Below are 19,037 nucleotides of genomic sequence, written 5' to 3'. Positions count from 1 at the left end.
ATTCAGTTCAATTAAGTGAAAACTTTATGCATGTGCTTATGTGTCTCTCTCTTATTTGGTTAAACACTTGCCTTATTTTAATGTAAGTCCCCTCTCAGATTAATACAGAGAAAGGAATAGGTGCTGTACAGTCATGGTTTCACATTTTTCTCTTTTTTCACAGAAGACTCGAAGCCAAGGATGGTGCTCTAAGCAGCACTTATTTAGCCAATGTGTACAGTGAGCCAGAACAACATGTTATAATATTTTAACCATTAAAAAAGCTTGCCTATGATTGCATATATTACAAAAGCAAAGACTGAGAATCGCTCACCTAGAATGGATGCTTCTGGACCAAAAAAAAGACAGACCAGGTTGATTTTTAATAAATAACTCTGGCAGGTATGAAACTAAAAAGTGTTACTCCCAAACTTGCCTTTTTGCATTAGTCATTCATATCTGTGAAGACAGAGCACAAAATACTCTGAAATCAAGATATGATATTTTTTTAAAAATTCAACTGTAACCTATTTTCTCACTCTGATTCTCAAATCAGGCTCTACAAATCTTCCAGTACAGAGGAGATAAGTAAAAAATATTCAAAGATATAGCAAATTGTCTGTCAAGTGTGTAACATCCCAGAAACTTTATTTTAACATTTGTTCTCCTTCAACTGTTTGTTAGAAAGTAGATTTTCATTATTCTCTCTACTCCTGAGGGATTAAAAATTTCAGAAGTGTTGAAGTTACTGAGAAGCCAAAAGCACCGACTTTCAAGTATGTATCAACATTAAATGTATAAAAGAATATGACTACACTGTGACTGGAGATGTGATTGCAGTATGTGAGAACATGTCTGAGGTTCCGTTAATTTCTGTAAATTGGACCTGATAGCTTCAGCTGCCAAGTATTTAAGAACCAGAGTGAATTCATGCAGCCTGTACCGAAGCTGCTGTGATTAATTCTGACAGAAACTATCTGTTCTTTCCAACAGGTTTCACGCTCTTTGGAATCTCCCTTATATTGTGAGTAAAGAAAAAGGAATTAGCTAATATCAGAAAACACTCAAAGAGCTACATTCAGTAGATGGTATACCACACAGATCTCTGGAATAGCACTGGATCATACATCAGATTAACATAAATGAGAAACCATGAATGTCAGGTATTTGAAAGTTACCTCTGATGCAGATATTAATTTACTTTGTGACCAATATAGGTAAGTAAAATTAAGAATCAAGAAGGAATAATTTGTCTTAAACATAAAATTGGTAATGTGTGACACACATACAGTCACACACAAGACCCTGATTAGTTGTGAATTATTACAGCTATGAAACTATATCAAGTGCGCTTATACAAATCGAGGTTTCAGTCTTTCTCAGTGAATATTGGTAGTGTGTCACTGGCAATATTTAAATATTAGAAATTGTTTCTGAAGAACACAGAAATAATACAGAAGAATTCACTTACACAGGCCCTGACATTTTTTACGTACACCTAAGTGAGATTTCTACTAGAGAACAGGCTGATAGAGCTAATTTCAGATACTTTAATCTTGGATAAATAGTATACTCTGTTGTTTAAACTGCCCATTAGAGTTTGCATCTAAGTCTGTTTGCAATAGCATGCTATCATAAGTGATTCACTGTGAGCTGCTTTTTTTATTTCAACTTCCTTGCTCGGTTACAGCTAAATGAGTTTATTTTAGATTTTTACGATCTAAGGAATTGCACAATGCTTGTCTATAAAGCAAGTTAAGAAACAAAAGTTAATATTCTTTGCTTGATGAATAGCTCTGAAACTGCAATAATAAGAAGAAAGCACAGTGATTTGTTTCTTCCAGGGTCTGGATTAGTTAAGAGGCTTCCACTGTAGGTTAAAGCAAAGGATGAATATTCATCCTTTCATTCAGTCTTGATGGTATTATTATCTAGAGTATTTCTCCTTTCATAAAAACTACCACAACATTTAGACACAATACACCTATATCACCTTAAGAAAGAAGTGAATAATTTAGTATAAATAGAAGTAAAAACTGTTAAATGTTATGGCATGCACAAGGAGTCCATACTAGAAAGCTTACAGTAAAATGCAGAAGTGAACCACATCTCCAGCACTAGAACCTCAGTGGCAAATAGACCTTAACCTACCGTTCTAATCCCTCCAAACCCTGGACTTCTTTCTTGTACTATTTTGTGCAGCAGATATCACACACACAAGACACCTTCTTATTACTTCTGAAATCAATTGAAAATATTTTTCCTTAAATAAATTGCTTTCTATGTTCCAAATTGCCTTCTGCATTTCTTAAATGCTCAATGAGTCAAAAATAATTAAATCCTTCGTGAGCAGTGCAGGAGATAGGATTTTTGAATATTTCATTCATGACCAGAGCCAATGCATTTCTTTCCATTGAAATCACCCCAAAATACTATGACTAATTTTCTGCAACAGAACCCAAGTGAAAACAAGAAGTCATCATTCACTAAAACTTGCTGATCAATTCACCACTTCTGCCATCTCACATTGCACTCCCTGGAATGTCCACACTTACAGTCATGGCCTATATGTTTTGTAGAATATCGTAGGTCAGCATATTTATAAACCAGAGTCAGTCTTCCTTGGGTCAAAATTTAGACAGCAACAACTGCTATTTTGATGCCAAACCCAATAGTTTTTTTTAAAGTCCATGCAGAGAGAAAGGAAAGTTGAAATTTTACAATCCTAACTAAAAAAATAAAAATTAGCGCTGTCACTGTAGGAATGAAACACAATTTCAGACCTAGAATACACATTTTTTGAGTCATAACGTTGTTATATGTCACTTCCCACGTTTTCTTTCTTGCTTTCATAAGAATGGATATAGTTTAATAAGCGTGCAAAATTGAAAAAAAAAGGTTGTCCTATTAGTTCTATCTGTCAGACTATTTAACACTCATTAGATTATCACTAAGTGCGACTTCATTTGAAACAGTGGGATTAGAAGAATGGCTAGCAGATGGGAAATAGACACCCCCCTGGGGATCATAATACAATCCATGTGACATTCTCTTATTCCATTCTCATCCCACTGGAAAATAATACCTTACATATTGTATCAAATTATTTAATATAATAATCTAATGTCACTTTCTTGGGAGCTATGCCTCTCATTACTGCAGCAAATGGACCTTTGCCAAAGAATTTGGATAAGCCTTAAATTTTTTTTTCTAATTTTTAATCAAATTCAAATGTCTAATGAGTCCAAGATGGCCTGTCAACTTAAATTATCTGTTTGTCTTTCTGTTTACCATATCTATCTGTCTACAGTTTTTACTTTTCCCTGTGAAGTTTGGTTATTGAATCCCACATTTCCTTCTGGAAGGAATCTCTAACAGATGATTCTCCCCGTTGATATGTTGATGATTTGCTAATTTATGGCTTGTAAACTTAGGAAATCTGAAGAAACCTCTGGGAAGCATAGCAGATCATGAGAGAAGAGAAACAAGAGGTTTTAATAGCTTATACAGTAAAGAACTGTGATTTCATTAAAACACAATTATTAATCTTATATATTAACTACAGTAATGCAGCTAGATTTTTTTTTTTAATTATTTGGAAAAATATAACAAAGTTTAGCATAAATATTTACTATTGAGATAAACAGTTTATATATATGCATACATGTATAAAAAATAATAATAATCCTTCTCTCTCCCAGTATCTATTCATGTGAAGCTGTGTTCTGCTTGCTGCCCTCACAGAGAGTTTCCATTGGATTTAATAGAGGTTTTGCATGAAAAAGGCAAAAAGAATTTAGTCCAAGGAATTAAAAGTCAGTAATTCAATGTCGAGGAAAGACTGAAAAAAATTACTAAGTTATCCAGTCTCTCTTCCAGTCCATCAGGTTACAAATGTTCTTTCCACATGTTTTCTAGAGCTTCGTGCAGGCTGATGTACAGTAAGCTAATGTTTTCAACTGGAAAGTATTTCACAGAATTAAAATCCAGTCTGATCATATGAACACATGAATACAGAAATGAAACAACTGAATAAGAACCATCTTGATTCTCAAATAAATTAGTATATGCAGAATAAAAGGTTAATTATATATTAATGGAGGTAAATCAGATCTGGATCTTTAACCAACCTGTAGGCTTATTGCTACATTCTAAAAACAATAATCTATAAGCTATGGTGACAGCGTGGCAGATACCTTTTCATCCATCTATGGTACTTCACTTTGAAAATATCACTGTTAAATGATCCCTTGAATACTAACTCACGAGTTCTACAGATAGGTTACAGAAAGAGCCTAAACAGAGTAAGTCAAACCAAAAGCCTGAAAAAGAGCTAAATGTAGACAGGGTGTAGGGAACCAGCTGCTGCTCTCAAAATTATTAAGAAAAATGGCTGAGAGGAAATACCATTAATAGTCAAGCTGTATACTGTCAGCTGAACATGAGCCGGCAGTGTGCCCAGGTGGCCAAGAAGGCCAACAGCGTCCTGGCCTGTATCAGCAATAGTGTGGCCAGCAGGAGCAGGGAAGTGATCGTGCCCCTGTACTCGGCACTGGTGAGGCCGCACCTTGAATCCTGTGTTCAGTTTTGGGCCCCTCACTACAAGAAGGATGTTGAGGTGCTGGAGCGTGTCCAGAGAAGGGCAGCGGAGCTGGTGAGGGGTCTGGAGCACAAGTCTTATGATGAGCGGCTGAGGGAACTGGGGTTGTTTAGTCTGGAGAAGAGGAGGCTGAGGGGAGACCTTATCGCTCTCTACAACTACCTGAAAGGGGGTTGTGGCGACGAGGGTGTTGGTCTCTTCTCCCAAGTAACCAGCGATAGGACGAGAGGAAATGGCCCCAAGTTGCGCCAGGGGAGGTTTAGATTGGATATTAGGAAAAATTTCTTCACCGAGAGGGTGGTCAGGCATTGGAACAGGCTGCCCAGGGAGGTGGTGGAGTCACCATCTCTGGAAGTGTTAAAAAAAGGTGTGGACGTGGCGCTTCAGGACACTGTTTAGTGGGCTTGGTGGTGTTGGGTTGATGGTTGGACTTGATGATATTAAAGGCGATATAACGCTTCATCATGAAGCGATTAGTAAGAGTTAATCTTCATTATAAATTTGCCTACTTTGCATTTTAAAAGCATTTCTCATCTTTAAAAAACATAAACTTAACTCCATTAAATCTCCCCAAAATTCTGTCAGGTAGTTACTAATCTATTAATAATAAAAATATGCCAACTGTTCTACAGAGAAAGTAAGTTACATTGTTACCTACTTCTACAGAAATTAGCAGAACATCGGCTAATATGTAAAGAATATTACGTGCAATACCTGCTTTGCAAAAAGTATTTCCCAAAACATGAAATCATGTACTACAGAATTCATCCAGGGAAACGCACAGGAAGGAGAAACAGTAGTGACTGAATTGCTCATGCGAAAGAACAGAAAAACTGTGCAGGACTCAATGTGGAAAATATTGGAAGCCACGTCACCGTTACCCTAAGATACCTCTTAGCAGTATTAGAAAATAATGCTTTTTACAGTTCAGATTGCTTCTCATGCCTGAATTTTATTTCTCCGTTACATCTTATTCATATATATTAATATCAACTACTTTCTGTCTTTGTAACTACAGTCTGGTTTTGTCTGTATCATTTGTATTTAGTGATGACTATAGCAAGAAGCAATTGTTTGTTTGTTCCAAGTATAACTGAACTAAGAAGCCAGTTTTTCTTGTCTACTGGCCATCTGATTCCGGTCTATCAGGGCACATAGCAAAAACATTACAGAGCCTTCTGACGAGCTGATCTGTAAAAGTAGCAAAACCGCTGTTTAGCAGTAATCTCATTACATATAGAGCAGATCTCTGCTTACAAATCTGAAATCCAAGACAAGGATTGTTACCTTTTTTTGTAACTTTTTTTTTTTTTTTTGCACTAGGATGTAATTATGCCAAAGTCATTACCCTACTTGCCATTAAATGTGTATATTTGGTCTCAGTCACATTTTGTACAGATATATTGGTATGCATTTTGGTATATATGCAACAGTGAGTACTTTTTTTTACTTAACAGGTGAAAATTCAATCAAAGGTTATAATAAAATTCCTGCTTTGTGTTGTATGAGACCCTAGAAGTCTTATTACAGGAATATATTACAAAGCGGAGATTATAAATTAAATTTAAAATTCCCCATGGATTTTTCTAACAAAAGTACCTAATATCTAGCAAATTTACCCAGCGATAATTGCATACTGCCTACAAACTCCTTCTGTTTCCAAACTCTGTATGTATGTGTCCCATCTAAGAGAGAAGTAAGTTTCTTTATTGTGCAAAATGATTCCTATATAGTTTATGAGTCCTTTGGGGACTTTATTGGCTGAAAAGCAAAATCAAATGTGAGATCAAGTTTGCTGGTGCATTGGTTGTTTCTCTTCTTTAGTAAGTGGAGTTTGTGGAAATAATTTTTATGCATACATTCTAGCTGCTTTGATAGTTAAAATTCTATAGCGAGGCTCTCCTTTAATATGAAAGCAATGTAAGGCAATCCTCAAAGCATACATAATCATATGTTAATTTTAACTTGCCACCTAAATGTTTAATAATCTTTTAGAAGCATGTTATTCCACAGACATAGTTCATGAGGCAACATGTATAAACATATATATATATAAAAAAAAATGCTACAATGCAGATTCCATGTATTTATCTATTTTGGAGAAAGTTAGAAAGTATATACATTTGCTATTTTAAGAACAAACTACATCTTTCAACAAAATTTAGCTGCTTTCATTTTGTACATGTATTTAATTTTATCTGGAAACTTTCTGACGTTAGGCCTAGAACAACTGTAGTTTTTCATTATATTTGCTGCCAGAATCTATACTTGGTTGCTCAACTAAAGACCTTATATTGCTAATTACTACCACATGCCCATATCCCAAGCAAAGGAAAACTTACTGGTTCTGACAATCCAGTCTCTCAACACTGAATTCCAAATGAAAACTTAAATTTTGGCCAAACATAACATTTCATCAATCTTGTTCTACTGACTGCAAAAGCAACATCAAACAAGGGGTGCTAATGGCTTTTTAGTGTGCGGTTCCCAAGCTTAGATTCTCTGATGAAAGACCCACATGGGCAAAGGACATCTTTACTTAGGAATTAATAACTGAACCAGAAAACAATGCATAAAGTAAATTGAACAGTTTGTATGCTGATGACAGAGCTGAGTTTCAAATGACAAGTTATACGGGCAACAGAGATCAGCAGAGAGAGCATTGACAACAGAAAGCGCATATAAATAAAGACAAAAAGAGGGTGAAAATAAAATTAAGCACGCCCCAAAGCTAGCGGAAGCCTTTAATCTGGAGTTGAGCTTTTCAGGATGTGGGGTTCTGCCTGAAGATCAGGTCCAAGTTAGAGACATCTGAGCAATGCTGGGTACTAGTGACAATGTAGAAGGGGGGATACTAAAATTCTGTATGTAAAATAGATTTTAACCATATTCCCTTCTGCTGTAACTCCTTTGGAGCCTCAAAAACAGAAGTGTAAGTTCTGTGTTAGAAAAATGTCTCTCTAAGAAACCAAGTATGAATAAAAATATGAAACTCAGTAAGCGTCTGTCACAAACGTTTTGGGAAATTAACGATACTACTCTATCTCAGAAATACCTTAAGGCATTTTGTTAATCTGGATAAGTGAATTATGATGCAAGTTTCCAACGTTAGTGTTTACAGTAAAAAAACTCCAAAACTTTGAGGGTATTGAGGGTATCTTAAAAAAAGAAAGTACTGAAGTTTTCAATTGTGTCATCTAATTACTGAGTATTATTGAACATAAAAGAGTATAAGCTGTATCTAACGAAAGAACTTTGATTTATCTACCCAGTGAGGTAAAACAGTACTCCAGAATTAGCTCTGTGGGACATTTACAGTCTTTCTGCTCCACAGAGAGGAGAAGCAACTTGATAAAACCATAACCCTCATTTATAAAATGATGCATGGGTGATGATTTGAAAAGAATAAAGTAAAAAACATATCTTCTTAAAGTAAAGAGACAGACAATTAAGTAGACGTCTTGCTTGCAGTACCTTCTTTACGTTATATGGAAAGGATTCTGTATGACTAGTCTTTTAGGGTAAATATATCTCTATCAGTGAATGTCACAATGATCTGTAATGAAACAAAAGATGGAAACACTACAAGTGATATAAAGGAGAAACTACTATATGGCCAAATACATCTAGTTCATTAAAGGCTACATCCCAGCATGTCTAGATGCTGGGAATGCCACTAAGAGCTGGTTTTAATTTGGTCAAGAAAACAAGCAGGCTTGCAATAGAAATGTAATGAGCTAATGCAGTCCAATAAAATTTAACTTTTTCTACCAGGTAAAAGTAGTATTTTTTTATGGGTTTTTTTTTTTTCCCCCCACACTATGTTGATACTAAGGCTACTACTTGTTTTTCCCAGGGTTGGTTTTATACGGTGTGTGGAAGAGAATAACTTTGAAATCCCTGGTCATAGATCCTAAAAATCATTAGTGTTTGCAATATTCATATGAATATAGTAAGAGCTGCATGAGATCTGAATCTGCTGTTTGAACAATGAGAAACAGCACTATCAGACTGGCAACATAGTCAGTCTAATGAAACAAGTCAATCAACATAAATCTCATATTTTGCACTCCAGTAAACCCAAGTTTTCTAAAAAATTGAGGTGTTTGAAAATCATGTGAATTATCATCGTCACTTAGTTAAGAGATGACCGCATGATAATCTGATGCCCAAAACGGTGAAGTGACTAATCAACCTTCTTCCAGAAGTTAGCTGCACATGCAATAGCAGCATTTTTTACAAGATACGTCAGTGGTACCCAGGTTGTCTTGAACTAGGGACTAAATGTTGTGACTTGTACCGTAGCATAGCCCAGGTCTCTAATTAGTGTGACAATTCTCCAGTGGTAACATCTGATGTCAAGGCATACAGCCTTATAAGCTGTGAGTCAGCTATTACCACCTTCAGGGGCTCTTTGAAGTCACACAACCACACCTGGTCTTTTTTGACTTACTTTCTGCCTCGGGTTGAGTTAAAAGTCCCGCCGTATTTCTTCCGATTAAGGATGAGAGCAGCAATTTCTGGCACGTAGCGAGCAAACATTGCCTACATGCATGAAACAAAAACAAACAAAAAAAAAAGAAAATGGCATGCAGAGAGTGTTCTACTGCAGCAGAGGCAGCAGAGCCTCTTGGGATACTTACTTTCTTCCACTAACCGCACTATAGGAACCACCATATTTCTTGCGGTTTCCTATTAACTCTATGATTTCAGGGACGTAGCTGGCAAACATGGCCTAAGAAGAAGAATAGGAGACAGAAGAAAAGACTAAAAAGAGAGGCCAAAGAAAGGGGGATGATGAATATTTTCAGAAGATATATATCTTTAAGATCTGAAAATGCAAAAGAATTAGATCCATGAAGTTGTTTAAAAAGAAAATATAAAAAATGTAAAAGTTCTTATCAAACAAAACAAGAAGGCTCAATGTAAAAGTTGGTCTTGGAGAAGGTGCACCCCTTATAAATTAAGAAAATGGTCAAAAGAGGAAAAATAGACACACAAAACAAAACAAGAACAAAATTAATTCAAACTGGTATCTAATCATAAAATACAGTTATATCTAATTCTTCCTGAAGAGGGGAGGGGAAAAAACCTATCCAAGCTCCACTGCAAAAAAACCCCCAAAAATAAGTATTATCATTACTGTTACATTTCTATTTTTCAAGACAGACTTTTTTCCTCCATGATTAGAGATTCAAAAGAAGACAAAAAAAGGTGGAATCAGGGGTTATTCCCCTATCAAGAAACAAAAAGGTCACCCCCAAAAAAAACCCCCAAAACTTTTCCAAAAGTTTATGTTTTTAAAAGAATTGGAATAACACATGATAGAAAAAAAGTTTTGAGGAGAAAACAAAAATTATTCTGCCATGTTTTGTCCAACAAACATCTTCCTTGTGGCTGGATACTTAGAAGAGCTACTGCCAGTTGGCATGGTCTTTGTCTTCATATATGAATAAACTTAGATGGGAATGCATGTATTTATGCTCATATATATGTATCTCTGTGTGTCTCATATATGCCATTCATAACACTAGTCATATACATATCACCTCTGTAAGATGTATGTATATGACGAATCAATATATGAGAGTAAAGTAACAATATACATATGTATGTATGTGCACAATATATATTGAGAGTCATCCATAAAGCACTTACCTTGCACAGTGCAAGTATTAAAAGAAACATTGCTGTTTTAAAGGACAACATTGCAACAGGTCCTATAATATTACCAACATTGATAGATAATAGAAGGGTTGACATAAGGCAATTAGTAACTTTGGTGCTATGTACAATACAGGACAAAGAACAAGAGAATTTGCTGATATAAAAGGATATTGGTTATGGCCATGCAATAAATTGTGAGTTAAAATTGTGCTACATGACATGAAAGGATGTTTGAAATTAAAGAGAATGTGGTTTGCCATCATCTGGATCAGGCAAGCTGCTCTTTAAGGCAGTCCAAAGCCACAGTGTTTGTTGGAATTCTGGGAAGGGACACAGGAGGGTGGGTAGGACTTCTGAAACCGCAAAGTGCCTTTAACTATCAATAGCAGCCTCAAAAAAATGCACTACAGTCAGTCACTAAAGAGTAAAGGACTACACATCATAAGTTGAAGTATTAAGGCACTTCATGTATTCACATGCATTACTCATTTAAACAGATTACAGAAATTCTGACTCTACTAAACTGGACTAATTTGACAAGCTCTGCCAAAGTATTTATCGATAGAAAAACAAATGGAATGTATTAAACATATTTAAAAGTTCTATAATTAATTTTAATTCACTAAACCAGAGATTATTTCTTTAATTACAGCATTAAAATATACAGAATCAGGTATTAAGATAGCTGTAATAATAATAAAGAGTTTTTACCAATCCCCCAAGGATGAAGAAAACCATGAAAAGGCGACCAAGGGTTGTTTTTGCATAAACGTCTCCATAGCCAACAGTGGACATTGTAACCATCAGTAAATAAACACATTCCCAATATGTTAGCGGTTGATTATTTTGGAAGTTTTCCCATGGATCCCCTGAGTTCTCCACCTAAAATGTACAAGAAAGCATATAATGAATTAGAGGCGTACCACAAATTAACTCTACTGATATATGTGTGTGCATGCATGTGTGCGTGTATGTATTATTTATATGTATATAAATTGATATATATTAATTTGGAATATAATATAAACTCTGGATCCTTTCCTGTGATTCATTTTGAACAAATACAGAACCTAAGCCTGTCCCAATTACAGCATTACAGTTCTTTTGCCAATATGCATAGCCTTGCCACTCATACTATTGATGGAAAGCATCTTTTCCATTCAGCAGTAACTTATTAGTGTAGCTAGGTGAGTTCATTTGATAGCAATTTGCTCAGAAGTTTTTCAGAGTGAATGTTACTTGTAATGCAAGCATACGACTTAATGTTTTTGTTTTAAAGCATTATGTAGCTATTAAAGGCATTAGTGACACGTTCGGTGATATGCTATTACTTTTCCAAGAAGCCAGCTACTCTATGTGATAAAGTTATAAATTTATCAGTGGGAAAGGAGCATGTCCTCTAAAATTTGTTCCACAGTAAAAAGTTTGAAGTTTGAGGATTTCTGTAGTAGAAAAGAGAAACTTCTGCTGAAAAGCAAAAAAAAAAACCCCAAACCAAAAAACCCCAAACCAAAATCCAAGGCCTAGAAAATAGCATTCCCTCCCTCCTGATGTAATTTTAAAAAGCTTTTTGTTGATGTTCAAGAATAGAAAAAGTGAATGTTTCTATGATAAAAATGTTATATTTGCCCAGAGGAGTGTAAAAAGGTGGTCAGCCATGAATGAGAAGCATGTCATAAACAAAAACATCCAAAATTTTGGTGCATCTTTATGAGAGTGAAAATGAACGACTCTCTGGTATGAGAGGAAGATAAACATTCAGAATTTAATCATATATGGCTGGATGCAGCTCAAAGTAATTCAAGTGAAGTCAATTAAATTGCTCTGGATTAACATCAATATCATGAGATTGTAATATTAGTCTAAAACCATTCCCAAATAACTTAATACTACTGGCACCTTCAAATTTTCCTCAATCTAAGTTACTCCCAAAACGTACTTAAAGGACAAACACTTAACCACATTTAATTATATTTACCACACAAATCAGTAAAAACTATTACTTTAAAATGTTTAAAATACACAATTGACATATACCTGTCATATACATGCATATTCAGATTTATGGCCTCACATGTACATCTATACTAACTATCTGACATTTTTCAGGTATCGTTAAGCGTGGAATAAAAACCTACCACAAAAATCTATGTTACCAGCGACTGAAAGCTACACCAAAAATTTGATATTTAAAAACAAAAGAGAAGGAAATCATCTTGAAAAAATTGCTACCCGGAATGTTAGCAATGCCCTTACTTCTCCTGGAAACCCAGAACTGCTTTCCTGGGGCACGACCATCGATTTCCCAGGACGTCGGTACCATCGCAGCTGCGCCAAGCCCTTCCAGGAAGCCGCCCGGGCGGTTCCTGAGGAAACACTGCCACCTCCCGGCACGCTGTAAGCAGTCAGACGCGGCAGCGGCTCGGCTCCTATTTTATTGCTGAGGTTAATGATGTATTTACTTATCCAGAATTAGTTTGGAGTAGAAGCCTAAAATCGGGGAAGCTGTGATGTCTTTTTTTATTGTACTCTACTGATGTGTTAAGGGATTACCCAGAGCGAGGCAATTTCAGGTAATAAAGTAGCTCAGGGAGCCCGTGATCCATGACAATGACAAGTCGGTGAAGTATTTTCAAATATACTTACCAAATGTATGAACCCAGCTGCTGTCAGCCACGTGCTGATAAATATAGAGCACAGATTCACTAGCTTGATGGAATTACTGAAAATAAGCAAAACCCAACAACAAACAGGAACTTAGACTGGAAGTTATCACACATTTTTAATATGCACCTGTATACAACTGCATGCTTCAGGCTGAAAGTGCGTGACGATTTCTGAAGAGAAACAGGCTCCCTAAAAGACTTAATCAAAAGCCTACGCAAAATATGTATTATTTTGTCTTTGCAGAGTTCACATTTGCATAATTGAGATCGCTTGAAAGTAAAAATCCAATGTATTTGAGAGCAGAAAGACAAATGGAAACCTTAGCCACATCTGTACTCATAATCAAACAAAGAGAAATATATAACGCTTTTTCACAAATAATTTAGTTGCCTCTCAGTACACTCACCTTCTCATTTTTCATTGCTATACACCTCAGCAATGATTTACATGTAAATATTCTGGTAGCCTGGAATACATCCATGCAGGTCCAATGAATTAAACTGAGCAACGCCAATTAAAATCAGCTGCTGAACACTGCATTTATACAAACGATCGACTGATGGTTTTTTAATTGTTTCATTTTTCCTATGCTTCTATATTAATTTTGCTTTTGACCCCAAACCTGTGGAGGCTTTAAAATTTAACAGCAAGAGGATGCTTTTGTTGCATACTCGCCACATGTTAACACTTGCATACGTGACCACAGGATGAGACTATTTTCCTACAGTTATAGGAAACAATTAATGAACTATTGAAATCAATCTGTAAATGTCATGCTGCTTTTGTGAAAAAGATTATGATTCCCAAATTAAATAACTTGGGTATTTTACAATTCCTGTGTAAAGTCCAAAGTAATTCTCATATTACTCTGGTTGCATGTCCTATGGACTTCTCTGTGGAAATTCATATGGATCTAGAGTATTTCATACTTCACATTTTTCTAAAAAAAGAAAAAAAAAGATTGAAACCTACCAGTCAAACTCTGAAAACTCTTTTTAGTCCCACTGAGTAGTATGTTCCCTATTGTAGCCAGAAGTGATTTTTAATCAAAGACCTCACTTCAGGTCAGGTTCAGCAGGAAAATACCATACTTAAAAGCTTGGGGCAGAAATAAGAGTAGAGCGCACTCGCGCTCTCTTCTTACAAAAATCACTATGATTTCAAAAGCTAAGAAGGATATTCAACAAGTACACAAAGAACTGAAGTCCACATATTACCATGTCTAAATAATCTTGCCGATTCATGGAACTGTACTGGAAATAGCTTTCGTTTGTTTTTGAAAACACTTCTAAGAAAAAATAAAGCCTCAGAAAAATCACTATTGCTCCTAAAGCAATACATTCCAAAAGAATAAAAACTGGGAAAAATTCACTATCAAAGTTATCAGTAGTAGTTTTGCAGTAGAATTAATTAATATTTCTGTTTATAACTACTTTAAGGACAATAAAAAATACATTATTTTCTAAAAAAAAAAGTTGAGAAAAAAACCTGGAAAATTAATCAGACAAGCTCCGTTAAAAATATTTTAAAAGTTACTGTTAGCAAAGTGGGCATCTGTGGGTACTAGGAAAGAAATACAGTTGGGTAATATGACAGATGCTGTAATGAATACTGTCCTCAAAAGTAAGACAATATACCAGCAGTTCTGCGATTAATTAGCATTCACCTAGACCAACACGTATTCCCTATTTCTCTCTTTCTTGAGGTATGATTGTTAAGCTTCATATTTTGTTGGTGATAGCATTCAGCCATAGCACTGGACCCTAACCAATAGCTTCCTAGATTAAACAAACTCATAAATCATGCTGATGCAAAGCTCCATTATGAAAGGCTAAATATCACCCTTCACCTGAACTTGGAACAGGAGAAGCTCCTGATACAATAACGTATCAGCTGGTCTCCACATATCACTGTAATACTAGTAAATGACAGCAGCCATTAAGAATAACTATTTAATGACTTGTTTGGTACTTTTTTTTTTCCCCCCAGATTTATGAAACATTGTACCTTATCTCTCCTCTATGAAATACTCCCAGTGTTTCTGCCAGAGTCTAAATATAGATGAAGGATTAGTCACAAACGTTTTCCTCCTCTCTAAGCTCTTTCCAACATCTGTGCAAAATCCCTGTGAGCCCTGCCTAAGCCTCTACAGTTTTGTTGAAAAATATTAGAAAACAGTGAAGGAGAGAAATTTTCAACGGAACACCACACAATTTATTCTATTACAAAAAAAAACAGGAACAAAAAATACATTTAATTTCAAATTAGGGAAACAAATAGATCCTTGGCAGAATACGGTCTTTTTAATAATTTTTCAGATATTCTAATAATTATCTAACACTCCTACGCTACTTTGCTAGTAGTATTGCTGCCTCTGTTTTTGCATTCTTCATTTGGATTTCAGTGTTTGGAATGGCCCTTAGGCCCATTGTGTAAATAATATATGCTCCTTTAATCCTCACATCTCAGTCACTAATTCAAGAAGTAATTTTAATTTATACATGAGTAAACCTTTTTCTTCACAGAGAGAAAGGGGAAAAGGAGGACAGAATTTCTTCTGTACTTGTATCAAATACTAAAAATACAGCAGTGCCCTTTATACCCTATCAGTTTCTCATCTTGTCAGTCGTTACTTGTTATTAGTATCAAGAACACTGAAATGCCTCTAGTTGAATTAGTTCCATGTTTCTTTTCATATAAACACATTACCTCGGACAGAGAACATTTCTCTTTTACAGAATCTTTAAATAATAAAGTGTTAGGGTTTTTTTCCTATACTATCATTTCAGAGCTAGTAATGATATACTGAATTTGCTATCGCAGTTCAACAATTCAAGTTCTGTCATTAATCTTTGGTCTTTATGTTCACAAACAACGATGTTGAAAATTTCATTAAAACTTTAAGAGTGGACTGCAAGAAATGATAAAATATCTTAATTCTAGAAGTTTTTTAACCAACCCTGAGCAAAACAATGTTGCAGTAGCTGGTCAAAAGCATACAATACAGTATAAGATAGTAATAGATTAAGGTAATAACAACAATTTAAGGCCACTGTATGTAACTGAAATCACTGCTTGAATTTAGGGAAGTAAATTTTATTTAATTATAAATAAAGTAATTGAGACTACTGGTTTAACTGCTCTAACTCCTGCAATCTCTTCAGATTGTCCATTAACCACAAGTGCTTAGCACGGTGCCTTTTTTTTTTTTAAGAAAGATTGATAATGCAGAAAAAGAAACTCTCAGTTAAGAAGTATTTTGATACTGCAACAGCAAAAGCGTACCCACCACACAAACCACAGTTCTTGTTTGTAATAGTACTTAAGAACATGCTAAAAATATGAAAACTTCTCATTGAAGTTAGCTGTAGCAGCAACAAATGAATTTTCTATTTTTTTGCTTTCTAAAATCTAAATTCATGCAAGACTAATTAAAAAACAAGGCACTCACATGGTCAAATTTATGTCAGGTGTAACTAAAAACTTTTCTAAAACAAATGACATTCTGTTCATTTGCTTTAGACTGATGCATGCATTTTACAAAATGATGTTTTGTGAACGTTGATAGCATTCAAATTATTTAGTTCTTTTCAGGTTATTAAGAAAGGTACAGAAGAGAGCAGACATCTTTCTACTGTAGAACCAGAAACAGGGAAAGACATAAAAAACTGTTTTGAGGCATCAACAGCTTTTAAGTTAAATAAATGGTGTTAGTGATGAACTGCTGGGGATTAATCAGCTGAGTAAACTGAAACAGTCATAAAAGGAAGCTTTGCTTTGCAGGCTTTCTAATAGTGAGCACCTGAGGTTTACAGGTGCTTGGGCATTCATATAAATGATTCCAGAGATTATGATGTCTAATCTAAGAGTAAATTTTGCACCAGAAAAATGGTGTTTAAACGAACAGGTCAGTATTGAATAAGCCATCTCTGAATGCACTGAATGTGATTAATGCAATATCCCTTCATTTATGGATCTGGAAGTTTACAAATCCACCACTCCAGAAGGGGCTTTTAGACTTTATCCAAAATCCCTTGAGTTTATGGGGCTTCTCCATTGACTGCCTTTTCTTTTGGTGAAGCTGTTCTCTGTTAAATGCAAACACATTGGATTTTCTGAGCTCCTGCACAAATTACTCTCCTGTACCATACTGGTAGCATTCTAAGCTACCGGACTACATCTTCACCGCACATTCTTTATTTCTTTATTTGACAAATTTCTTTATTTGACAAGAATTGGATTCCTTCCAGTCACACAGTTAAAGACAGATAGTGTGAGAGTTTTAGAGCAAAGAGAATAGTTTCAAGGCTAAGGGTTGAAGAAAAAGCTGTTTACCATGAGTGTGTACAAATCTCAGGGATCTATTTCCCCATCACTAGTAATCAACATAGCCAGTAAATGGAGTTACTTGCATATAAAGCCCTCGCACATGCATTATCAACTGGTGGAGAGAACATAGGATTTCAGAATGGAACTGAGTTTACAGTAAACTGGGTTCAATATTTCACCTGGGGCATTTAAGGGAATGATGAAAGGCAATGCGTCTTCAACTGCGAGGCATGGGAAGGTTCCTTTTTATTTCCCTCACACTGATCTTTTGTTCCAAGCTGCGCTTTTTCGGCATAACTTTTATGCATTAACAGCCCAAAAAAATCGGTGAAAGCCAGAAGGCTACTTGGGAATATTTTAATTATTCTTTGAAAGAAATGCTAATGACAATGAATATAATATAAAGATAGCTCAGTGTAAAATTAATTTTTAATACATTTTTGATGTGACAAAGGATACTCAGTTAAAAAAAAAAAATAAAGCCACGACGATTATTTCTTAAAATACTTTTAAACTTCATTCTGTTGAATGAATGTTTGTTTCTGTTTTTTCAAGGCAGTAGAATATGGACTGATTATATAGAAAGAAGCAATGTTTAATCAGTGCAGAACTCTGTAGTCTATTCTGCTTTTAATTTATCAGCACACAGTCTTGCTCAGATAATTCAAGTGTCACAACAGATTGAATAAAATCTACTGACCGCATAGCAAAAGATGCTGACACTGATAAATCATTCATCAGCAGAAAAAGGTTTAAAAAACAGATAACAAGTGGTTTTTTTCCAGAAAAGAAAATCATACATTACTAAGACCTCAAACCTAAGCCATGTGCACTCTGTCATCAATGCAACTAACTGTATATAAGAAAAGGTCTTACCTTGTTTTAAGGATATTCAGAAACTGCAAAATTTCTGAAAACTGTATCAGTCTAAGGGCTCTTAAAAATCTTAAACCTGCAGTAAAGAAAAAAAAAAGCTCTAGTAAAGAACAACTCAAATTACAACTACATTTCACTTACAATGACAGTAATCAAATCAACATAGTTAGCGTACAAAATGTCAAATACCTTTAAAATGTTCTTCCATATTTAATGGTTCCAAGATCCTTACCACGTCTTTTTCAAATTGTTTTTAACTTATTTCTTTAACGGCTGAAGTATCCTACCAGAAAGTCTTAATTTATGTAAGAAGCCATGGGAGGAGACATACAGCCTGAACGCTAAGGGGAAAAAAACATCACTGAGGTTTTGTTGGTAGTTCTAGTGTACATGTCCTTCTCTTCCAGGCTGTCAAAGACGCATACAGATCTGAAACTCCTCTGTCCTCCAAGCTCCCACATTGCTTAGTGAAAAATAAGGGATTATGGGCAAGAGGTCTTATAACCTGGATAAAGTACACTGTGTATATGCCTGATTAAATTGGTAAATCTTAATGACGTAAAATCTTTTATTGTAATAATGCTCCCTATCCCCACTCTAAATTCAAACAATTCAAGCAGGAGAACAGAAACACCACTTTAACTTAAAAATTACAAATCTACTATAATTCTTTGCATCAGACTATAGGAACAGATTACACTTTGACTATTAAAGAAATAACTATTTTTACAAAGAAATATCATTTTTGTGTTGAAATCAGATTGCGTGAATAGCAACTCCCAGACAACTGCAAAGCCAGCGAGACATACACAAGGAGAGTGTGTACAAGAGAAAATACTATAGAAGATTAAGGGCTTAAATTATTAAAAGAGACTTATGCTGATAGTAAATAATTTGCCTGCAGATCTTTGGCATATGA

General features: G+C 35.2%; 1 protein-coding gene across 8 annotated transcripts in view; it reads right to left on the bottom strand.

Annotated features, from left to right (window-relative positions):
• Positions 1-19,037, bottom strand: part of KCNMA1 (potassium calcium-activated channel subfamily M alpha 1) — a gene marked incomplete at its 3' end in the record, with an annotated part of 525,005 nt that overhangs the window by 166,943 nt on the left and 339,025 nt on the right. For all 8 annotated transcript variants that reach the window (XM_082002432.1, XM_082002434.1, XM_082002435.1 and 5 more), the window contains 4 exons: positions 18,119-18,194; positions 12,893-12,968; positions 10,958-11,128; positions 9,223-9,314 (listed from right to left, as the gene is read on the bottom strand). In XM_082002432.1, coding sequence (XP_081858558.1) covers positions 9,223-9,314; positions 10,958-11,128; positions 12,893-12,968; positions 18,119-18,194 — 415 coding nt within the window. The remainder of the gene's footprint in view (positions 1-9,222; positions 9,315-10,957; positions 11,129-12,892; positions 12,969-18,118; positions 18,195-19,037) is intronic.

This window comes from Phaethon aethereus, assembly GCF_964289735.1.
Source record: "Phaethon aethereus genome assembly, chromosome: 7".
In the NCBI taxonomy this organism is placed as follows: domain Eukaryota; kingdom Metazoa; phylum Chordata; class Aves; order Phaethontiformes; family Phaethontidae; genus Phaethon; species Phaethon aethereus.
The sequence above is the reverse complement of the archived record's forward strand: the minus strand, read 5'-3'. Positions and strand labels throughout refer to the sequence as shown.